At 43.8% G+C, this 24936-nt stretch overlaps 1 protein-coding gene across 2 annotated transcripts in view; it reads left to right on the top strand.

The window, feature by feature from the left end:
• Window positions 1-2252: 2252 nt before the first annotated feature.
• The window catches only part of VWA3B (von Willebrand factor A domain containing 3B), a 209078-nt gene continuing 186394 nt past the window's right edge, over window positions 2253-24936 (top strand). For both annotated transcript variants that reach the window (XM_032877890.1, XM_032877889.1), the window contains exons 1-4: window positions 2253-2500; window positions 4247-4406; window positions 11082-11251; window positions 14907-15022. In XM_032877890.1, the coding sequence (XP_032733781.1) occupies window positions 2325-2500; window positions 4247-4406; window positions 11082-11251; window positions 14907-15022 (622 nt within the window). In that variant the 5' untranslated portion in view covers window positions 2253-2324. The remainder of the gene's footprint in view (window positions 2501-4246; window positions 4407-11081; window positions 11252-14906; window positions 15023-24936) is intronic.

Raw genomic sequence — 24936 nt, 5'->3', positions numbered from 1 at the left:
TCCAAAGTGGCTGCACCAACTTGCATTCCCACCAACAGTGTAAGAGGATTCCTCTTTCTCCACATCCCCTCCAACACATGTTGTTTTCTGTCTTGGGTGGAGGGCTGGCTGGAGGCTTTCTTGTGACAGCGTGAGAGTGCTGAAAGTTACAGCTTAGGACCTGGGAAGGGAAGCACTTGACCTGTTAGATGAGTGCATGAAGCTGTTGACCAAAAAGTAAAAACCTTTGCATATCAGTACTTTGTTTTGCCTTGAAAATAAAGAAGAAAGAGTAGTATGATTGAGGTTTGCGGACAGGCAAGGGCAGCTGCTAACCTGACAAATGCACTGGGAATAGAGGGCCACTTTTGCAGGTAGTTGTGGAGAGAGCAAAAGGCACCTATTCCTGGAGTCCTGCATTTCAGCAATGCAGCATGTGACTTATGTACCCCCGTACCGTGTCCGGCCTTGTGCACACCCTGGCCCACCACAGGGAGCTCACAGAGACGCTTGTCCCATCACGTCACTTTATGGATATTTCTTCATGTCCGTGCACGTCTGTGTACCTCCTGGACTGTTATTTCTTCTTTTTTTTTTTTTTTAAGATTTTATTTATTTATTTGACAGAGAGATTGAGAGAGACACAGCGAGAGAGGGAACATAAGCAGGGGGAGTGGGAGAGGGAGAAGCAGGCTTCCCACTGAGTTGGGAGCCTGATGCAGGGCTCAATTCCAAGACCCTGGGATCATGACCTGAGCTGAAGGCAGACATTTAATGACTGAGCCACCCAGGTGCCTCTGTTATTTCTTAATGTTTAAAAAAAAGTTCAGAGGTACCTGGTTGGGTCAGTTGGTAGAACATGTGACTCGTTATCTCCGGATTCTAAGTTCAAGCCCTTGTTGGGTGTAGAAATGACTTAAAAATTCAAATCTTAAAAAAAAAAAAGTTTGAATTACTTTTTGAACTTAGCCTGGTTCTAAGCAATAATATCCATAGAATCTTGAGTTTGGTGTGCTGTCTATATTTTTTACCTGAACTACATGGAAATCAGTACAGAACTATTGAAAACACCCGTCTTTGCCGTCTGACCACCTCTACAGCCCCTGTGACTTGGTGCCACACTTGTTTCTGTACTGTTGTAGAAAGTTTAGTAAGTGCTGTGGATACCGGCAAGAGATTTAGGAATTTTGCCTTTAGCAGCCATGACAAGCAACAGGAGGTGGTGCGGGAGCTTGAGGAATAAGCTGAAGGGAGGCAGGGGATAGAGAAGGAAAGCAGTTTAAGGCGGAGGGAACGGCCCGAACCAAGGCATGAAAATGTGGATTTACATGGTGTGTTCAGAAAACACATTTTCCTTAACAGTTTAGGTATTTAGGGGGGTATTCTGAGGGTTGTTAAAGTAAGAAATAAGTACCAGATCTTCCAAACTTCGATTCTTCACAGAAGAGGGCACATTTTTTTTCTTATTCCTTTTCTTTATCTCCTGCCTCCCTACTCCCTGCACGGTTGTGCTAGATCTGTGTGACTGATGGTTTATTTGTGTGTATGAGAAACTGCCTGCAAGCCTCTGTCACCTTTCAGTGACAGCCTCTAGAGGCATTGGTGGCAGCTGTGAGTGCTGAAGTGATCCAGGTCCGGGGGAGCTTGGCCTGAGAGACAAGAGGATACAGGGCACAGGTTGGGAGCAGGAGGGTGAGTCACAAGGGTGGCATCCCTTAGAGGAAGCCAGGAAGATGTGCTGGCATGTCTAGAAGCATTTTCAGAAATATTTTTGGCATGCTGTCCTTAGGAAAACTTTAGTGAGACTTTATTTTTTCCCCCATCTGCCTTTGCTGATCTCTCTTTTCTTCTGCCTAATTCCTTGGAAGTTCTTTTCTTCTACCTAATTCCTTAAAATGTCCCCTGGACATTTGCTGTTGAAGATAATTCTATAATTATAAAGATAAAATGTTATTTAGAAACACCTTTTTTTTTTCTTTAAGATTACTATATTTTGAATAGATCACATCATCACCATTTCTTCTGTGGGGAATCATCCAGAGGGTTTCTTAGTTGAAAGATTGGAACAATTCCTCATGGATTATGTGGGATTTAGAGGATCATCTACAACATTGTTATTAATGCTCAGTTCTTGATGGCAGAGGCCATGAGTCAGTGGGCCCTGTTGTTCCTGGCTGCATGATAGTTCAGATGATGTATGTTGGTGTGTTTTTGTTCTGTTTCTTTCTTTTTTTTTTTTTCTTTTTTTTCCTGCTTTGATTTTCATTAAGTTGACAGCTAAATCAGAACTGATCTATCAGTTTGTGGAACATTTAACACAAGCTGTGGAGAGTTACAAGCAGCGGATGGACTGGCTCACCAGCAGAAGCCGGCAGATTTTTGGCGTCATCTTGGAACAGTGCATCACCATAGTGCTGGATCTGGGTGGCATGCTGGAGGAGGAGCTTAATCTGTGCCAAGATGCTTTAACAATGGTCCTCCAGGAGCAGGTGGCTCACATAGCCAAGTTTAATATCATACGGTGAGTTCCCACTGGAAGCAGATATGTCAGTGAAACTTCGTAAGGAGTTTTCATGTATTTGAAGCTAAGTAACACATCCTTGGGGAGGGAGGAGGTATTATCTTGTCATTTCCTAGAATGTATAATTCCAGCAGAAGATCCACAGTGAAAACTTGTATCTGCTTTGCTTAGTTTTCAAATTGGAAGAGATTTAGAAACATACTTTTCTTCAGTGCATGGCAAGATCAAAATATGAGAATAGGAATTACACTGGATGTATACTTAAGACCACAGAAATCTCTTTGGTCTTTTTAGATTTTAGCCTGAATAATGAATTCAGCCTTATCACAGATATCTCTGTTTTTCATGTGACTCCCCTGTAAGTTGACCCTCTTAATAGAACAGCAGGCTTTATAGAATTTCCCGTATTTCAGAGTCTTCACAGTCAGTTATTATGGATTCTTGGATTCAAGAGAATTTAGGCTCTAAGGCCATCTTTTCACGTGGAACAGTGGCTGTACCTCCCTGACAGGAAAAATCTGGATGAAGGGGACATCTGCCTACTTGAGTTTTTCTTTTGAAGAAAATATTTTCAGCTAAACAGATGACATCTTTGGGGATGTTGCCTAATTGTGTTCTAGCCCAGATTTCTATTTCTGTTGCAGATCTATTACTGAAGGAATCAAGTCTTAAGTCTGCAATGCTTTAGCTTTCTTAGAAATCTATGCTGTAGCATTTAGGCCACTCCGCCAGATTTCTACCCAGAGGGGCCACATAGAGGTGACACAGGTGTGAGGCAGCCTCTGTCTCAGGGCGGTTTATGAGGGACAGCTCAGGCTGGTTCATTAGTCCATGATCCATATAATTCTTATAATTATGTATGCATATGTTGCTTATATAATTTGTTCAACGACAAACACAGAGATAAATAGATTCAAATGACTCTTTTTTCTTGGGGGGATTCCATCACTGATTTCTAAGTCCCAACTACATGGTTTGATCAAACATTCCCAGGATTTAAAAACTAAAGTTTGGGGACGCCTGGGTGGCTCAGTTGGTTAAGCAGCTGCCTTCAGCTCGGGTCATGATCCCGGTATCCTGGGATCGAGTCCCACATCGGGCTCCTTGCTTGGCGGGGAGCCTGCTTCTCCCTCTGCCTCTGCCTGCCACTCTGTCTGCCTGTGCTCACTCTCGCTCCTCTCTCTCTGACAAATAAATAAATAAAATCTAAAAAAAAAAACCCAAACAACTTTAAAAACTAAAGTTTGGCTGAACTCAATACTGTTTTTGATCTGGAAGGGGTAACTGATGGGAATTTGGAATGAGGAAAACAGTGTCTTAAAAGATTAGAAATAAAATTTAGAGTAATAAAATTGCTGCTGATTTACAAATCTTAATGCTGTGAATCCTTATAAATTTACTCTTAATGGAAGATAGTTGTATATAAACCTGCCTGTTAATGAAAATCATTCCCTCAGTAATTTTATTGGTGGCCATTAATGTTTACACTTTTGAGATTGTTTAATTCTCCTGTACGCATTGTCAGTACAGCTCATGGAAGGTAAGGGTGCTTTGGAGACCACTCTTAAATAGCTTGCCAGATGTATTGGTATTGGATGTATTGGTAACTTTCAGAGGGCCAGGAACTGTGTTTTCTTTCATTCAGCTCTGGTGATGGTAAGTGGCTTGCTGCTCACACCTCTGAGACTGAGGGCTGACAGCTAGGTTGCCCACTGCCCCTGTGACACCCCATGTGATTCCTTTCAGGGTTTCCCAGCGGCCTGTGAAATGGCAGGAAAATGCTGTTCCTGTGACAGAGCAGTCCATAGCTGCTGCCATCAGTTGGGTTGAGAAAGTGCCTTTTGAGCTGGCCGTGAGCCAGGCTAGCTGCCTTGACACTCTGCTGGAAGCTGGGAACGACCAAACTGTAAGTGTGCACCCTGTGATGCTGGTCACATCGGTAGCTTCCACTTTCTCTCTCCACACCCAGTACCCACATACTGCCTTTCAGCTGACCTGGGTGCCTTTCAGCAGCATCACACGGAGACCACATCACTGGCATTGAAGAGCCCCGAAAGTCTCAGTCCTCCTCACCTCTGAATTTGGAACCAATTGAGAAATAGGTGATAGGTCCCAGGTGGAGATCAAAATGGCAGCTTTGGTGATGGCAGAGCTGGAGGAACCAAAATGAGACCCCCTAACCCTGCCCCCTGAGCCTGGCGGGGCTCCCTCTGGGTGATTAGGGCATGGAGTCGACCCCAATTTAGTCAGTGCCTGCAGAGCCACTGAGCTCACAGCTACTGAGCAGTGAGACAGGACAGGGATTTCCACACAGTTGTGTGTCTCTCATATTTTCATTCTGCCCTTGTTCTCCTTACAGTTAGCTAAATCAATCCATCTCTTATGGGGGAGAGAGGTTGGGAGACTCTTTGTGGAATCCTGAGGTCGAGGAAATAGGGATTCCCCACATCTACGTTCTGAATCTCTCCCAGTTCCTCCTCTTCACAAATGGATCCATTATGTGCTTTCCAAGGTGAAGTATATCCATATAGAGGCATCATCTGTTTTTGAATATTAATGCATTCACATGTGCCTTTTTGATAGGCCCTTTTGGACATAAAGCTTTACCTGGAAGAAGTGCTGAAATGGTGGTGGTTTATGTCCTTTTAGCTATAAGGGTGTGTGTTTTTGTGAGTGATTCTAAGGATATGACTTGAAGGGAGTGGCAGGCTTGTGGGGAAGGGCTCTGGGTAGGTGGGGTCCTTTGGCCAGCCTTGGCTTCCCAGGTAGAGATAGATCTGCTTTCTTTTGGGATACAGATACTTAACTACTACTTACGGATTGATACGAATGAATACTTAATTGCTTCTTCTGCTCCGGACTCCTGTGATTCTGTAGTTTTTGAGCTTTACTCTGCTACATTAAGTCCTTTCTTGGGCAAGCAGGCCATGTGCTGGCACCTTGAAAGGGTAGCTCTTACAGGTCACCAGCCTGTTTATTGATACTGAGGAGGATGGTTTAAATGTTTATCCTTTCGAAGCCAGAGGAACAAATGGTTCCCATTAAAGAACAAAATAGAAGCTACTTTGTTCTTTGGCCTTTCAAGTTTGTTTTAACATCTGTAAAATTTCAATTGTCTGGACACTATAATAAGCATTCAAGAAATGGAACATTACACAGGCTCTTGGGTGAGTGTGTGTACGCACGTGCGCATGCCTCCATGTACGTACGTACACACACACGCACACACACACGGGTGTTCTGTTTCTTTGTTCACCTAACTACCTCGGTCATAGCTGACTTTGGTGACTTGTCATGACTTGAAGATTTCCCAGTGACCTTTGATTTTTCTATTTACTTTCCTTTGGTTTGTGCTTCTCCTTTCTTGGATTCATCCCCAGCCCAGCAAGTCCTATAGAAGAGGAAGAACCCAGAAAGAGAGTAATAGGCACTGATTATCAAATGCCACTTAAAAAATCCTGAGAAGAGACTCTGGAGTATGGTAAATATAAAACATATTCAGACCACTGAATCCTTCCTCCTAGAGCTTATATCTGGATGTGGTCTATGGGAACCTTCTAGTAACTGCAACTGCCTACTATATAAAAGTGCTATGCCCCATGTTTTGTGAAGTGCAGGGGGTGGGCAGAGGAATGGGTTCCCCTAATGGGCTGCCCCTCTGCTCTGTGCCTCATACCCACCACACTGAGTTTCAGATTGATTCATGTAGCTGGTTTTTTCTATAACCAGAAAAGATACCAGGCTTAAGAAACTTTTGAACGGTAAATCTAGATACCCAGACTTTTGCCACTGATGATAACCTGCTTTGGATTAGCATCTCCCATGAGTGAGTCCTGAGAAGAACGAAGAGAGTGGCTGTTGTTTTGTGTTCGAAGATTAACATGGAAGTTGGGCTTTTGTATCTGATTCACATGAAGAGTGAGGGCTGACTGATGGCATTTGGTGAGAGTAAAGGAGGATCCTCAGAGGCTACTGGCCTCTTTCAGAACTGGGCTTTGTTCCCATAGTCGGGCCAGAAGACCAAACATTCAGGGATGACTGAGGGTGAGCCTTCGAATCTAGAGGAGCCAGGCAAGGTGGGGTTTACCTGAATCTCAGCTCTGATGACAGCACGTGGAGAACACTATTGATGGATGAGGTATTCTGTTGGCTCCTGTGCAAAAGGGTCTGGCTCATGGGAAGGGCAGCAGTGGGGTACTGAGGCAATTTCTGACGTTTTAAAGGGGCTGGCCTTGTCCTCAGAGCCCAGGGTATGCTGTCTAGCCCAGGCTTTCTGCTCTGCACTATTCTCTGTCCCAGTGTGCATTTTTGGGATGTTGGTAGCTTCCCTGGCCTTAATGAGAAGGGGTGTTGTGCCAGGAGGCCCTGGAAAGGCCTGCTGATCCAGGATGGGAGGGATTGTTTGGAAAGAGAAACATGGTTATCCAAAGCCCTGATTCCTAGCTGCCTACGAAGGCTAACTGAGGGGGCTTGCCTTCTGCTTTTGGCAGAAGGCTACCTGCCCAAAGGGTACCTGTGTAGTTCTTTCTGGTGTCTCAGCCTCTCTTCTATCCGGCTGATAGGGATACATTTGTTTACTTTAAAAAAGTATCTTCTTCACTCGGGGAGTAAATGGGTGAATTAGAGCCAGACCCCTATGATTCCATAAGGAACCTTCACCACTGGACAGTAAACTGAAGGGCTGACCATACCAGTCACAAGCATGGCTGTGGTTTAGCCAGGCATCAGATCTTTTCACCTTTATGTCCCTAGAAATGGTGGTGCCTGGCAAGGGCTCAGTAAATGTTTGTTGAAGATTGAAGGAGTGGGAAAGAAGTACTGTTGATATTCTTGAAATTGGGGCTAGATGTGAGTCCAAGAAATTCCCATTCCCCTTGCTATGGTACAGATTTGGGTTTGTTGAATGGAAAGGCAGTAGTCTGCATGGAACCAGGCAGGTGAATTTGCTAAGCCTTGTATGACTCCTATGGGGAGAGTGGTTGGAGACCGGGACCCCAAAACCTGGCAGGCCAGAAAGTTGTTGGTGGTTGAGGGTGTTAGGAGGAATTGGAGAACTGAGCTGGAATCAAAAGGGCAGTTACCACCATGGGGTGGGGGGATCAGAAATCAAAATGGGCTGAATAAGGAAATGGCTACCACAGGTACAGGAAAGATCTGGAAGTCAGATCCAAGGTCTGGAGTTGGTCAAAACTGTTGAAACAGTCAAAGTTGTATGAAGAACAAGACAGAATTTCGCTAGGCCTCTCACTGCCGTTCTGGGTGACTTTCATTTGACTTTGATTCTTGCAGAGCGGAGGTTTTGACAGCCCGAGACTTCTGACAGGCCACAACAGAGGACAGTCAGGGTGGAAGCAGCCATTCCCAGTCTGGTTCTTCTTTTCCCCCAAACCTGTGTCTGAGAAGATGTCATGGCCCCTTTGCCTGGGCTGAGTGCAGGCTGCCTGGGGCAGCTGCAGAGCAAATGGCCCAGACAGAATAAGGCATTTCAAGTGGAAACAAATGCTCTACCCTCTTTTACGTAAAGTGTCAAGAGTTTTTGACTCCCAGTACAGTAGCTGAATGAACCCCAAATATTTTCTAGATCTTGTGTTAACAAATTCAGTACAAATTAGCATTTAGGGAAGAATGCTGATCTGTGAGAAAGCTGCTCCTGGTCCGGCTGCTGCTGCTGATCGATCCTCAGACTGGCCCTTGCCCCGAGTTGTTCAGAGGTACTGGGTCAGGGGAGAGGATTCCTTTGAGGACAGTTCCCCTAAACCCATACCACTTCACCCAGGTTTTAGTCAGTGACGTTGATACCAGGCACTAGGAACCTTGGATGGTGTGAGAGCCAAGAAAGTGAAAAGAGTGCCCGTCTCTGGCCACCTTCCTATCCCATGATCTTGCTTGTACAGTTTTGGGATTCACATCCATTTCTTTCCTTTCCTTTCTTTTTTTTTTCGTTTTTAAGATTTTATTTATTTGAGAGAGAGAGAATGCATGAGAGAACACAAGCCAAGGGGAAAGCAGAGGGAGAAGTAGACTCCCCATAGGGACTCTCCCAGCAGGGAGCCCCATGTGGGACTTGATCCCAGGACTCTGGGATCATGACCTGAGCCAAAAGCAGACGCTTAACGGATTGAGCCACCCTGGCACCACTCACATTGGTTTCTAAGAGGTGACCAGCCTTGCCATGATGAGCCGACAGAATGAAGTGGTTGAAAGCAAAGGCAGAAGCTCATGGGGTCAGGCCCCTGGATTTCCTAGCTGAAAGACCAGGTCAGTTCACCTGTCCAGTCCTTTGTTTCTTCATCTGTAAACTGGGTGTGATAACAAGAATTCCTTTTCCACAGGACTCCTGTGAGTGTTGAAAAAAAGAATTCATGTTGGTTTATCATCCCAAAGAGCAGATGACCCCAAAGCCATGTCATTTTAAAAAAGGCATTTTGCCACTTGGTGGAGGATGGGGCTAGGTGGCATATTTACCTTCCTCTCCTGTTTTGTTAGTGTCATTCTGTGAGTAGAAAGAAGAGGCAGGGAGACAGTGTGTAGAGGGGACTGGGGATGGGATAGGTGGTCTCACTGTAGAGCACGTCCCAGGAAGTCTGTAGCACAGATAACTGAAAACATAGGCAATTAAGCAGCTGAGAAATGAACTTAATGAATAGTGAATAACCCTGGAGCCTGAGCAAAGGAAAGGAAATCCTGACTCTGCTGGCTACAGCAATTTTTAGCTTGATGCAGTCTCAAGGGAAAAACATCTCTGTACAAGGATCTCAGACTCTTGGGTCATTGCCAGTGCAGAGAAGCTGAGTTGGCATGACGTGCAACAGAGGTGCACAGTGTCAGAAGCCGCAGATGGACCACCTGGAGATGTGTCCTCACTCACCTCCCTGTTGAGCTAACAGATCTTACAAAATACTCCCTGTGCCTATTCTCCTCTCTTGGGCCACATGTGATTTTAGATCCTTATGTGAGATTGAACTCATCCCCATGCTAAGTTTGGGCCCAACCCAGCTGGAACACTAATAACAGTGCAGCAAAGGGGAGCCCACTGAACCCCTCTCACACAAAGTAATATGGGGGAGCGGGGAGAAGGGAAAGAGAATGCATTTGCTGAGAGAATATTAGTTCCCTAACAAGGGATACAGAGATCACCATTTCTTCCTCCTTTCAGTATTTTTTTCTGCTTCTTGGCAACTGGCTGCAAGAGATATACAATATTGCTCTGTCTTTACTTCCCATTAGGTCCTTTTTAAAATCAGGGATCAGGTTTGAAAGGCCTGAGAGAAAGAGTCATGGGGGTGGGGTGGGCACCGTCAGCCCCAGCTGCTGCAGACAGGGGAGCCCAGCCAGCCGGGGAGCTGACCATAAGTCCTCTTCTCTTTGTGTCAGGTGGGTTTAAGTCCCAGGTTTGAGGTCGAACTGAGGTACCTGTGTACCTTCATTAGCAGGGGTTTGTGATTAGAGCAGAGAAAGGCTCATGAGTCCATGACATCTATTTATCCCTTCAAACCCAGTGCATTTTGTGGAGATTCTTCCCCAGTTTTCTGTTGAAACAGTCAAGGTGTTTTAAGGGGTGGATGTAGAAGGCATGTATTCTGGCGCTCTCTGGGTTTTTAACTTTCTGAGAACTATGCATGCATAAGTGCAGGTCGTCTTGTTTAAACTCAGTCACGAGGTACACTACATTACCTCCCTTTTTATAAATGAGGAAACTGAACTCTATCCTTTTCCCCAAGTTCACAGAACTCGTTAGTGGCAGGGAAGTCAAGCACTGTGGAAGGCAGAATCCTCTGGAAGAGGAGGGCAGCATGGTTGAGGTTGGGGTGGGACTCTGGTCAAGGGGCCCCCTTGGGTGGATTTTAACGTGTCTCTAAATGAAGCAGGGAGCATTATGGGATTGTCTTCTACCTGGGTGAGGTGTGCATCTCCCAAATCCCTCGTTGAAGGCTGGGGTGTGCGTGTGGTGGGGCTCCTGACATGGGTTTGTTCATTCTCCTGTCCCCCTCATGGCCTGGTGTGGTGGCGAGACTCAAGGCCCAGTGTGTGGACTTGGTCCCTGACCTGCTGCATGAAGTCAGGCAGCCTTATCTTCCCTCACGTGTGCTTCCCCGTGACATGAGAGCAGAGCGTGAGCCAAGTGGAAATAAGCCCTCCTTCCCCCTGTTCTGCCTCAGACTGAGGAGAGATGAATTTGTATTGTAGAATTCTGGCACCACAGTGGGAAATGGTTTGTAAGCTTCCTGCCCACAGTAACTGTGCCCACACTTCCTTTGTGTTGAAAACAGCCACTCCTGACCTGTCTCATGTATCCATGGACTTAGTGGAAGCTCTTTCCCACACTGGCCTATCCTGTCCTTCCCACGTAAGACCTGAGACTCTGACCACTGCCAACAGACCTTGACACCAGGCCTTGAATATCTCACTTCCTGACTTTGGCCCCCAAATATCGTCACCAAACATGGACCTGTGCTGCTACTCCTGCTGTCCCTCCACCCCCAGGAGCAAAGGCAGTTTTGTAGAAAGTATACTGCCAGTGAGTCTGGTACAAGTCTGGGGCACTTCAGGGAGATAAACTGTTGCTACTCTTGTCTTGCAGATTGAATCCATTTACTACTTTGTGGTGGGAGATGTTCCTGAGCAAACCAAGGGGCTCCTTCTTCAGGGGGCTCTGGAGATCCCATGTCCTGTCTGCCCAGTGTCCTTCAATGCCAGAGGAGAAGGCACTATTGCTTTCTTAAAGGATCTGAGTGCCAAGACCCACAGCAGGTAGGCAGGAAATGCGCTCTTGAGTGACAGTGGGCGAACTGCCTGCTTGCGCATGATCAGCAGTGATATTCCTAACCAGTCTGTTCCTGTGCTCTCCTCCGTCCAGTGGTCTTTAGTCTCCAGGCCTTTTCTTCTCTACCTGGTATGAATCTTGCCTTGTTATTTTCTGTAATTCTGGTGGTTTGACATCAGGGGTCCTTGCTGACCCTGGAGAGACTGCTCCCTCCCAGGGTAGCTAATTTCTAGAGAGTTTAGATGGCTCACCCAGGAGTGCACCATTCCTGCACAAGCTAACTGATCCAGAGCGCCTTGGTGCCAGCAGTCACTCATGCTCAGGACCTCTATTTCCCTGCACTGTTCATGCCAGGGCTGGGTGCTGGACATCTTGGCGCAGCTCCTACAATCCAGAACCCACTGAAATTATTCAGCTGCCCATCCTAAACCTCACCCATTCCATTCTGCAGGATCTTGCCCGTGTTTTCCCCTTAGTCACTCATGCCTCCTGACCAGCCCTGGTGCTGCCGTGTGTGGCATGGTGTAGTGTGCTGTGGTGTGTTTTCCTGCCTCTTGAGAGTTGTATTAGTAGTCAGTTTGGGTCACCGTAACAGATAACACAGACTGGATGGCTTAAACAACAGAAATTTATTTCTCATACTTCTGGAGGATGGGGAGTCCGAGATCAAGGTGGTGGCCGATTCAGTTTCTGGCGAGAGCTCTTCCAGGCTGCATTCTAACTTTATCCTCACTTGGAAGGGAGGGAAAGAAGGATGATGAAGGGGGAGAGAGAGAGAGAGAGCAAGCACAAGCACACCTGTAAGTTCTTTGGTATATCTTCTTAAAAACATACTAATCTCAGGGCACCTGGGTGGCTGCCTCAGTTGGTTAAGTGTCTGACTCCTGATTTCTGCTCAGATCATGATCTCAGGGTCCTGAGATTGAGCTGCCCCATGGGGAGTTGAGCTGCGCTCAGTGGGGAGTCTGCTTGACTGCTTAAGAGTCTCTCCTTCCCTCTCTTGACCATCCCTGCTTGTGTGTATGCTCTTTCTCTAAAATAAATCTTAAAGAAAAAAAGAAAAGGTACTTAATTCATTGGATCAGGGCCCTAGCCTTATAACCTCATTTAACCTTAATTGCCTCCTAGAGGCTCTATCTCCAAATATGGTCAAATGTGATTACATTGGGGGTTAAGTCTTCAACATATGTATTTGGGGGTTGGGGACCACAATACTAGTCTATAGCAGGAACTGTGAGTAGCAGCCTCTATTTTCAGTGGCAGTTATACTTATCTGATGGCCTCATTGAGCTGAATAACAACTGAATTTACATTTTAAAACACACCCACCACCTTGTCTGTGTGGATAGGTTTAGGTCCCTTGTGGAGAGAGATCAAGTACTTAAGCATTTATAAGGAGAATGACTGAGTCCTTGTCTCAGTCAGCCTGTCTGAAGTGGGTACAATTCCTGCCCTTGAGCACGTGTTCCCAAATTTGCTCATCACCTTTGCCTGGGGAGCTTGTTAATAATTCAGAGTGGAGGGGCGCCTGGGTGGCTCGGTGGGTTGAGCCTCTGCCTTCGGCTTGGGTCATGATCCCCGGGTCCTGGGATCGAGCTCCGCATTGGGCTCTCTGCTCAGTGGGGAGCCTGCTTCCTCCTCTTTCTCTCTGCTTGCCTCTCTGCCTACTTGTGATCTATCTCTGTCAAATAAATAAATAAAATCTTTAAAAAAAATGCGGATACCTTGGCCATAGCCCTAGAGATCCTAATTTTTGAGCTCTAGGGGAAGACCAAGAATATCAGGACCCCTGATGATTCTGAAGACCACTGCTCTGGTTACCATTAAAACACTTTGAAGTCTTTGAACATTAGATGGTTGGCTTTGATTCTGGGTTCCTAAATCCCCTCAAATACAGGAGGGCTCACTGTCCTACTTTTGCTACTGGAGAGAGTAAAAGGCTACTGGTAGGCCCACCTGTCTTGTTGGTCCTCTGCTTAATTCACATGGGGCATTTTCTCTGGGCAGGTGATAGGTTAGGGTATAATTTAACATGGGAAGACCTGCAGTTCAGCTTCTGACTTTTAGGCCATGTACTATTGAGTGTGAGTTTTCCAGAAGAGGATGACATATAGACATGCTTATCTGTTCCTGCTCTTGCCCTCCCAAGTGAGCCCAGCCCCCAGCCGGTGGTGCTCCTGCCTGCTCCATGCCTGCCAGATCCCCAAGTCTCTGGGTTGGCCACCACACACCCTTGGCTGTTGAACCTCAGCTGAAGAGCAGTCATTAGGGAGCTCCAAAGGGTGTGCCTTGAGCGTCTCAGCTTGCAGGGAGGCTGGATTCCTGGTTCCCCTGTGCCCAAGTCCATGTCTGAATAGAGCCACCGACCTGCAAAGCATGTTTTGGTGTCTGCATAAGTGAGTTACCCTGTTTTCTAATCTGGAGAACGATCAGAGAGTAGAAAGTCCTGGTCAGAGAGTAGAAAGTCCTGGGCATCAAAGGCCTTGGTACCCCGGGTGTGGGGCCTGGCAGCACAAACCTCAGCCTGCTTTGTAAGGAAGTCAAAGGACAGGGGAAGTTGGCCATGTCTGCTCCAGTGGAAGCACCCGTGGGAGGCAGGGATGGCCAGGTTAATGGTCCATTGGCCTCATGAAGGGCTGTTGGGACAAGGCTGGATTGTTGAGTGCCGTTGTCATTGTTTTAGTTGCACCCGAAACCCTCTAGAAACAGATAGGACTGAGGATTTCCATGATCCAGGTAAAGCCCCCACACCTCTCCCACCATCTGTGCATCCAACTGTCTGTCCCAAGCCCCTGCTTCAGGATTCTCTTCCTGCTGAAGAAGAGGCAGAGGTGGAACTCTTGAGGTACTAGAGGAACATTACCCAGAGAGCTCCTGTTAATCAGAAAGAAATTTCCTGCTATCACTGACTTTTTGGATTCCAGGTAATTGGTGTCAAGGGTGTGCTTAGCCCATCATTTTGTAGACCAGACCAGTGCTTCTTGAATCCCCCTGGGATCTTGTTAAAGTGCTTATTCTGACTCAGCAGCTCCAGGTAGGGCCTCAGAATGGGCATCCCTAACCAGCTCTCAGGTGCTGCTGCAACTCCTCAGACCACATTTCGAGGAGTCAGGTGCTAAAAATTCCACACAAGAATTCTTTTCACTAGTGCTTTCTCCTAGCTTCTGGGGAAGTGCTTATTTGCCGAATTAAAGTGGACTGAAGCCCGTCGGCATTTTGCAGACAAGCCAATGGTGCCTGTTGTCGCCAGCTTTCAACACTGAACCCGCAGGGCCACGGGCACTGTTGGGGCCTCAGACTGTTGGCTTGTCAACACTGTGTTGACATGATTGAACTCTGGGAACAGAAGGATAAATAAAAAGCAGAGGGTATCATTTTTCTAAGGTCAGTACATACCATTTGGTTGGGTTAATTCCCTCTAAGAGAAGAGTCATCTGTTAAAATCCCAACACCATTCACAGTTCTCTCTTCTCTTTTGCCTCCCTGTCTTTTGTTTTGGGAGAACTGCAGGTACAGGGAAAAGCCATGAAACATCTCAGATGCTTGGCGCCACAGCAGAGCAAGGTCACAGTCCTGAGAGAATGAGTGGACATGCACAAATAGCACTACTAGCCTAAAGTTGCGAATCTCTTCCTGTTTCAGATTCCATGCATTTGCAGAGAGAACAGAGTGTGTGGACTTTCCCGAATTTGCCGTAAAGGATGGTGACAGTGTAATTACTTGGAATTTAAGGAAACTGAAAGGAAAGCGCCCTCCAGGTATCTGGGATTCAAAAAACACACAACTACCCAGTGTGGTTTTCTGTATCTTTAGAAACAAAAGCACTAGATAGGGACGGATGGTATCTTTTTCATTATTTGTCTGGTCCAGGGGCAGTTCCTGATGTTACTAGTGAATTTGCCAGCCTAGCAACCAGGCAGAAGTTTATTACCACCCAGGGAAGTGGCCTAAGTTATGTGTGTGGAAACTTGAGAAGCTTCTGAGGATGTGGTCCCGATTTGTCAATGCTGGACTTAGTCCCTGGGCAGGCAGGGCCGCTCTGCTGCTGGGTTAGCTGATGCTGTAGCAAGCATGCCACCACAGCTTGTGGGTTTTCTGCTGCCCTGTCCATCAGTGACAGTGGGGCTTCTAGGCTCATGTGCGGGATTGACCTGCCTTTTGCAAGGGCCAGGGCCCCATGGGAACCTCTGTGGATGTAGAGTGAACCTCCCCTTTTATGCAGAGACTGCGATCAGAGAATTTAACAGCATAGAGCATGAGGTCACCAAACCAGTGAGAAGTAGGTTCAGAAAAACCAGTGCTAGAAGGTTACTCAGAAAACCAAGAGGTGGGAGTTTCTTTGGGGCTGATGAAACGGCAGAGTGCCAAAGACACTGAGCAGACCCTGATGAGAAAAGCAGGGAAGGAAGCTTGTGTCCAGAGTGTGAGATGTTGTGGGGGGACCCAGCTGGAAGTCTGAGAGAACCCATCTCCACCTCCATCCTCCTACTCATTTTAAGGTATTGACTGAAATCTCTAGCTTCGGTATAAGGCCAGAACTACTCTTTGGGAGAAGCGAGGAAGCTTCGGGAAAGATCTGCTTGACAGGTCCCTCTGTTCACATGATGATGCTGCAGAGCTCCCGGGAGAAGGGCGTGGGGCTCTAGGAGGAGGTGGTTGCATTACAGGGCTAGGGGGCCAGGTGGAGACCAAGGCAGGGGGTTGAATCACAAAGCCTGTCCCTGACACAACGTTTTGGATTCCGACTCTTACTGCCCCGCAGCAAGCTGGGGAGAGGTTCTGCAAGAGCTCGTGGGTGGCACTGCTTTAGGTAACTTACGCCTTTGTTCTGATGGCGAAGGGGCTATCTCCAGAGAATTTGAAAAACTGTCCATTGTTAAGCAAGGTTAATGCTATTCTAACAACAACACTATTAATTCAGGACGTATGCCACGCCTAGGGAAAGTAATTCACAAGATTAAGCCTAGTGGGCAATGTTTCAGTAAGGGTAAAGAGTGTGAGGGGTCACGGGTTCCCCAAGGCATGCCAGTTTCTGTAAAGGGGTTCAGTTTTGACTTATATGTTTCTTGGCAACTTAGCTTGCATAGCTTACATTTTCAGCACTACCATCTTCCCAACCCTGTGACTCATACAGATTTAAATTATAGATTAAAACATTTTCTTAGTCCGAAGTGCTCAAAGCGTGGCTTGCTGTTCTAGTGGCATTTCGGTGATCCCACGTTCTGAAGTTGAGGAGAGAACCCAGATCCTAAATACACAGTCTTATCTCCTCTATCCATCACGGTGTCCCAGAAATGCCAGCGTTGCATTTCTCCCACTCAAAAACTGCCCAGAAATCCTTGACAGACTAGTCTGGTTTGGAAAACGTGAGGTTTCCAACCCGACCCAAGGCCTCAGACCAGATGATCAGTCCGTCCTGCTCAGTTCCGGTTCCCACCCTTGGGGTCAGCGTTTGCCAGTCTGAGTTTGCTTGGGCCCCTCCCTGGGCTGGGGAGGGAGGACACCCCCTTAGGAACACCTGCTCAGGAGTTCTTTGTGCCTCTTGTTGCATGGAAAGGAGAGACTGTCAAGTGAAGAGTTAGAGGGACACTGCTCAGAAAACTGACCTGGCAACTGGAAGAAATTTCCTGCTTTTCCTGCTATTACCAACTTTCTGGACTCCAGATAACTGGCTTTCAGAGTATGACTTCCCATTACCCTATGCACTACCCCCATGCAGAAAAGCTATAGTCCAATTAAATAATCTCTCCATGTAGGTGTCCTTGCCTCTTTTTATCTTTGTTCTGGGCTTGAGTAACTGCTGGAGAGGAGAAGGGGTACCAACAGAGCCTAATTACTGTGGGACCAGAGTGATACTGCCTTCTCTTCTGAGCCACCCAGCCCCCTGCAGCTTGAATTCCCTCTCAGTTAATGAGTATGGGTTCTCTTCATGGTCTTTATATATCATGAAATATTCATCTCATCCATAAGGAAAATAAAACAGAGGCATTTGAAGTTCCCTGAGCTCTCAGCACTTTTTTTTTTTTTTTAAAAGAAAAGATTCCTCTCTAGGACCAGGCAGTCCTTCCACTGTTCTTGCCTGGGTTGGGTTTCACCTTCCCCAACATTCTCCTGGCAGGTGTCCCCAGCCACCTCTTTGATGGGAAGTTAAGGTGTGAATTGGATGGGCAGGTGAGGTCCCTAATATCAGATATGAACATCTGGTCACAAAAGCAAGGTTGGGCATATTCTTTGATTTGGAGAATTCAGTTTAATTTTTTTTTTTTAAAGATTTTATTTACTTATTTGACAGACAGAGATCACAAGTAGGCAGAGAGAGAGGAGGAAGCAGGCTCCCCGCTGAGCAGAGAGCACGATGTGGGGCTTGATCCCAGGACCCTGAGATCATGACCTGAACCGAAGGCAGAGGCCCAACCCACTGAGCCACCCAGGCACCCCCAGTTTAATTTTTGATTCTAGGGCCCCTCTATCCTAGCAAATTGGTAGGAAATTAACCTCAGTTTATCTCAGAGTTCTCCTCCTGAGCTTTCCCCAATGTTTGGAGGTTCTAGGAAGTGCTATAAAACCCCATGTGGCTACTGAAACTTGAAATGTGTCAAGTCCAATTTATATGTGCTTAGTATAAAACATACACTGGATTTCAAATACTTAAAATGGAAAAAATGTAAAATATCAAATAATTTTTAATATAGATATGTTGAGATGATAATATGAATATATTGGATTATAGCAAATAAATTAATAAAGTTAAGGTCATTTATTTCTTTTTACTTTCTAAAATGTGGCTACCAGAAAATTTGAAATTGTAATTTGTGGCTTGCATCGCATATCTGTTGCCTCGCTCTGCTCTCAGTTACATGGGCTGGCCCTGTCACTTAAATAGCTATGTAACTTTGGGCAAGATATTTCACCTTTCTGCCTCCTGTTCCTCCTCTATAAAGTGGGAATAATAGCTATTCTATTATATTGTCTGTGTTAAATGATGAGGAGGCAGAATAAGGCAATTGTCCTATGTTCTAGGAACTCTAAAGCAGTAGAATCAGAAGCAGCCTGGCTTTGGAGTCAGACTTGAGTTTGGATTTATCACTGAGCTGTGTGATCTTGGTTAAGGTACCTAACCAATCTGAGCTTTAGCTTTCTTGTTTATGAATGAGGATCATGGTGTTTGCCTTGTGGGTTGTTAGGAATATATATATGTGTGTGTGTGTGTGTGAATATATGTGTTTATATATGTCTATGTATGTATGTGTACGTTTTATGGGTGTGTATATACCACACACACAGTATTTTATTTTTTAAAAAATATTTATTTATTTATTTATTTATTTACTTACTTACTTACTTCTTTATTTGGGCGGGGGTGGAGAAGAGGGAGAGAGATTCTCAAGCCAGTCAAGCCAATTCTGTGCTGAGCATGGAACCTGACATGGGACTCAGTTTCACAATCCTGAGATCATGACCTGAGCTGAAGTCAAGAGTCAGACACCCAAAACTGTGCCTGCCAGGTACCTCACACAGTGTTTTATATAGCACCTCGTACACAGTTGATAGGTCATAGGTATGTGATAGGTACATAGTTGATAGGTCAATAAGTTATGAGTGCTATTATGCTTAACCATCATCTTCCTGTTGGTTACCCTGCTGTTATCACCACCAGGTAAGCAATTTAAAGACTGAGTTTTGGTTTTCTTCTGATTAGCTAATTTTCATGTTTGTTTTAGTTTTACTTCTATTATTAAATAGATTCATTTCTCACTTATAGTCCATTTGCTTTGGTTTTCCAAGGCATCTCTTGGTTGGTTGAAGTTCTAATAGTTTCCTCAAGGAATAATCACAAGAACAGTATTCCTAGGGTTTTCAAATGTTCTTTTCTATATCTGCATACTTAAAGTACAGTTTGGCTGGATAGAAAGCTCTTGGCTGACTCTTTTCCCTTTGAGTGTCATATGGCTTGTGTTCCAGTGTCTTCTCATGATGCATGCTGTTGAGGAGAAACCTGAAGCTAGCTTGATTATTTTTTTCTTTTCTAAGTGACTTTACCTTTTTACCTGGTTGTGCAAATGATTGTTTTTATTCCCAGCTTTATTGGGCTTAAATTGACATATGACATTGTGTAAGTTTAAGGTATACAATATGATTTGATACTCATGTATTATAAAATGATTATCATAATAAAATTAGTGCATCTGTCACCTTACATAATTACCATTTCTTTTTTTTTTGTGATGAGAATGTTTAAGATTTACTCTTCTTACAAATATTCTTACAGACAATTCTTACAGACATTACAGACATTCTTACAAATATTTAACACAGTGTTGTTAACTACAGTCACCGTCTGCACAGTAGATCCCAGAACTTACTCATCTAATAACTGGACTTTTGTGCCTTTTGACCAACACTTCCGTATTTCTCCCAGCAAGCTGCTGGCAAATACCATTATATTGTCTGTTTCTATGAGTTTCTTTCTTTCTTTCTTTCAGGAGTCCACATGTAAGTGAGAAGGTTATTGTTGCAAATGACAGGATTTCCTTCTTTCTCATGAATGAATAATAGTTCATTAATACATCTGTTTGATCTATGCCTATATCTACATCTTTCATCTTCTTTATCCATTCTTCCGTTGATGGACACTTAGGTTGTTTCCATGTCTTGGCTGTTGTGAATAGTGCTGCAGTGAATATGGGAGTGCAGAGGGATTTCACCTCCTTGGTTAAATTTATTCCTACGTATTTTATTATTTTTGATGTTGGAATTGTTTTTTAATTTCTCTGATAGTTTGTTAGGATATAGAAATGCAACTGATTTTTATAATTTTGTATTCTGTGAAGTTTACTGAATTTGTTTATTAGTTTTAATAGTTTTCAGTGGGGTCTTTAGGGTTTCCTATATATAAGATTGTAACATCTGCAAACAGAGACAATTTTACATCTTCCTTTCTGATTTGGATTTCCTCTGTCCCTCCCTCCTTCTTTCCTTCCTTCTTTTTTTTTTTTTAAGATTTTATTTATTTATATGACAGAGAGATAGCACCAGCAGGCAGAGTAGCAGGCAGAAGGAGAGGGAGAAGCAGGCTCTCTGCTGAGCAGTGAGCCCGATGTGGGGCTCGATCCCAGGACTCTGGGATCATGACCTGAGCGAAGGTAGTTGCTTAACCACCTGAGCCACCCAGGTGCCCCTTTCCTTCCTTTTCTTGATTACTCTGCTAAGACTTCCAATACTTTGTTGAATGAAAAATTCAAAGATTTTGAATTTTGTCAAATGCTGTTTCTGCATCTATTGAGAGGATATATAAATTTTTAACCTTTGTTCTATTAACATGGTGTATCACATTGATTTGCATGTGTTGAACCACTCTTACATCCCAGGGAAAAATCTTGTTTGGTCATGGTATATGATTTTTTTTTTTAAGATTTCATCCATTCATTTGACAGAGATCACAAGTAGGCAGAGAAGCAGGCAGAGAGAGAGGAGGAATCAGGTTCCTTGCTCAGCAGAGAGCCCAACGTGGGGCTCGATCCCAAGACCCTGGGACTGTGTGACCCGAGCTGAAGGCAGAGGCTTTTTTTTTTTTTTTTTAATTTTTATTTATTTGACAGAGGAGAATGAGAGAGAGAGAGAGAGAGGAGGAGGAAGCAGGCTCACCGCCTAGCAGAGAGCCCGATGTGGGACTTGATCCCAGGACCCTGAGATCATGACCCGAGCTGAAGGCAGAGGCTTTAACCCACTAAGCCACCCAGGCGCCCCAGTGTATGATCTTTTTAATGTGCTGTTGCATTTGGTTTGGTAGTATTTTGTTGAGAATTTTTGCATTTGTATTCATCAGAGATTTGACTTGTGGTTTTCTTTTCTTGTAGTGTCCTTATCTGGCTTTGGTATTAGGGTAGTGCTGGCCTTGTAAAATGAATTTTGGTGTGTTCCCTTCTCCAACTTTTTTGGAAGAGTTTGAGAAGAGTTGGTATTCTTTAATGTTTGGTAAAATTCACCAGTGAAACCATCTAGTCCTGGGCTTTTCTGGATTGAGAGATTTTTGATTACAGATTCAGTCTTCTTATTATTTTTTGGATTTTCTGTTTCTTCATGATTCGGTTTTGGTAGGTTATATTTTTCTAGGAATTTATCCATTATCCAGTTTGTTGGTATTCATATTACTCTCTTATAATCCTTTGTATTTCTGTTGTGTCAATTGTAACTTTTCTTCCATTTTTAAATTTTATTTATTGATTTTCTCTTTTTATTTTAGTCTAGTTAATGGTTTGTCAATTTTATCATTTCAAAAAACCTCTTAATTTTGTCTATCTTTTCTATTTATGGTTTCCATTTCATTTAGTTTTGCTCTGATCTTTGTTACTTCTGCTAAAATTGGACTTAGTTCTTCTTTTCTGGTTACTTGAGATGTAAATTTAGGTTCATTTATGATCTTTTTTTACTTCCTTTAATGTAGGTGTTATTGCTATTAATTTCTTTCTTATATGAGCTTTTGCTACACTCCATGGATTTTAATTACGTATTTCCATTTTCATTTCTTTCAAGATATTTTTTTGGTTTCACTTTGACTTCTTCTTTGACCCATTGGTTGTTCAGGAGTATGTTGTTTAATTTCCACACATTTGTTAATTTTCCAGTTTTTTTCCCATTAGTAAGTTAGTGATAGTTATTATCTATCAGTAATTACATTAGGTCTATTTGGTCCAAGTTATAGGTCAAGTCCAGTGCGTCCTTATTAATGTTCTGAGTGATCTTTCCATTGCTCAGTGTGGGGTACTGACATCCTGTTATTGCATTGTTTTTTGTTTCTTCCTTCAGATCTGTTAATATTTGCTTTAAATATTTAGGTATACCAGTGTTGGATGTATACATATTTATAACTGTTATATTCTTTCAATGAGTCAATCCCTTTATCATTATATAGTGACCTTCTTTGTCCCTTGTGACCAATTTTGATTAAAAGTCTATTTTATCTGATGAAAGGGTAGCCACTCCTGCTCTCTGTTGGTTGCCATTTGTATAGAATATCTTTTCCCAACTGTTCACTTTCAACCTATATAAGTCTTTAAAGCTAAAGTGAGTCTCTTGAACAAACAAACTGAGGGTTGCTGGAGGGAGGGGGAGGTGGGATGGGGTGGCTGGGGGATGGACATTGGGGAGGGTATGTGCTATATGATGAATGCTGTGAACTGAGTACGACTGATGATTCACAGACCTGTACCCCTGAAATAAGTAATATATTATGTGTTAATAAAAAAAATAAAATGAGTCTCTTATAGAAGCATGTAATTAGATTTTGTGTTTTTAAAAAAATCTAGTCAGCCATTTAGTGTCTTTTGATTGAATAATTTAGTCCTTTATATTTAGCATAATTATTGATAGGGTAGGGACTTATATTGGTGGTGTTTCCTGGCTCTTCAGATTTCCTTTGTTCCTTTCTTACTGTCTTCCTTTGTGATTATTATTTGAAGTAGTGTGCTTTAATTCCTTTGTCTTTGTCTTTTGTGCGACTACTGTAAGTATTTTTTGTGGTTATCATGAGGTAAATAGCACAGTCTATTTTAAGCTGGTAAGAAATTACCTTTAATTTCATATAAAAACTCTACACTTCTCCTCTCCCCACATTTTATGCTATTGATGTCATACTTTACATCCTTTTATAATTACTGTAGTCATAGTTATTTTTAATATATTTTTAATTTTTATGCTGGAGACAGTGGTCATTTACATACCACCATTACACTGTTATGGTATTATAAATTTATTTAAGTATTTACCTGTACTACTGAGTTTCATACTTTTATGTTTTTGTATTGGTGCTTAGTGTCTTTAGCATTTCTGCAAGGCAGGTCTAGTGGTGATGAATTTCCTTAGCTTTTGTTTGTCTAGCTTTTATCTCTAGCTGATTTCCTTAGCTTTTGTTTGTCTAGCTTTCTTTAATGTTTTTATCTCTCTTTCAATTCGGAAGAACATTTTTCCTGGATATAGTATGCTTAGTTGGCAGTGTTTTCTTTTAGCACTTTGAATATATTATTCCACTTTCTTCTGGAATATAAGGTTTCTGCAGAGAAATCTGCTAATAGCTTTTGGGGTTCCTTTGTGTATGATGAGTCATCTTCTCTTGCCACTTTCAAAATTCCCTCTTATCTCCGAGTTTCTACATTTTTATTATAACATGCTTCAGAGTAATCTTCTTTGGTTCATCTTGGCTGGGATCCTTTGAACTTCTTGTATCTGATATCCATGTCTCTCCCTGGATTTGGGAAGTTTTCAGCTATTATTTTTTAAAATCATTTTTTTAAAATACCACAGTTTTTTTCCCATTTTATTTCTTTTCAGTATCCAAAATTCATTGTTTATGCACCACACCCAGAACTCCATGTAATACGTGCCCTCCATAATACCTAGCACCAGATTGACCCAACCCCCGCCTCCCCTCCAAAACCCTCAGTTTGTTTCTCAGAGTCCACAGTCTCTCATGGTTTGTCTGCCCCTCTGATTTTCCCCAACTCACTTCTCTCCATCTCCCTTTCTTTTTTCCTTCTGGTCCTCCCATGGTGTGAATGTTTATTGGCTTGATGATGTCCCATAATTCATGTAGACTTTCTTCACTCTTTCTTATTCTTTTTTCTTTTTGTTCTATCTGGTTAATAACAAATGATCTATCTTTGAGTTTGATGATTCTTCTGCATGATCAAATCTGTTATTGAAGCTCTCTTGAATTTTCAGTTCTATCATTGTATTTGTATTTGGGGAATTCTATTTTGGCTCTTTTTTATGGGTTCTGTTTCTTTATTAAACTTTTCATTTTGTACATGCATTATCTTCCTGATTTCATTTGGTTGTCTATGTTCTTATGCCTTTCACTGAATTTCTTTAAGACGATTGTTTTGAATTCTTTGAAAGGTAATTCATAGATCTCCATTTCTTTGGGGTTGGTTATTGGAATATTATTGGTTTCCTTTGGCAGTGTCATACTTGCCTGATTCTTCATGATCCATGTAGCCTTGCAAATGGTATCTATTCAAAGAAGCAGACACCTCTTCCAGTCAATATAGACTGGTTTCCACAGGTACAAACCTCTGTCTATTCCCCAGACTGATGGGATTACCTCCGGAATCAGTCATGCTGGGTTAGAGCCATAATTAGCAGGTGGGTATGGATCCTGTCTGGTTCCTGGGTGAATGGAACTCTCTCCAGTACCTTGTTTAGTAGGGTGGCTCTGGGACAAGGATCCTCTTCAGGATCCACAACTGGGTCTTTAGACAATGCGCCTATTACTAGGTGCATGGCAGGTGTGACTCCCACCAGGTCACTGGGAGGGCTGCTGCCTGGTCACTGAAGGAGTCCCTGGATGAGCAGGACTTGACCTAGAGCATGACAGAGGATCTAGAGCCAAGTATAAGACCCTTTCAGGATCTTCTGAGGTGAAGAGGGGAAGGTCTTCTACTGGTTTTCTGGGCTGGCAAGTCTGCCAGGCCTGCAGCTGTGATTTGGTTGGAACCAAATATAGGGCCCTTTAGGATCTCTGGGGCACAACTGGGAGTATCTGCTGCTGGGTCCATGTGTCGGCATGACTATTCACAGGCCACAGCTGGAAGGGCCTAGAACCTAGTATAGGGCTCTTTCAGACTAGAGTATCTCCTGCTGGGACTCTAGACCCTTAGGGCTTCTGGCCTGTTGG

The sequence above is a fragment of the Lontra canadensis genome, unplaced genomic scaffold (genome assembly GCF_010015895.1).
Source record: "Lontra canadensis isolate GAN:19392208 unplaced genomic scaffold, GSC_riverotter_1.0 scaffold61, whole genome shotgun sequence".
Classification (NCBI taxonomy): Eukaryota; Metazoa; Chordata; class Mammalia; order Carnivora; family Mustelidae; genus Lontra; species Lontra canadensis.
The sequence above is the reverse complement of the archived record's forward strand: the minus strand, read 5'-3'. Positions and strand labels throughout refer to the sequence as shown.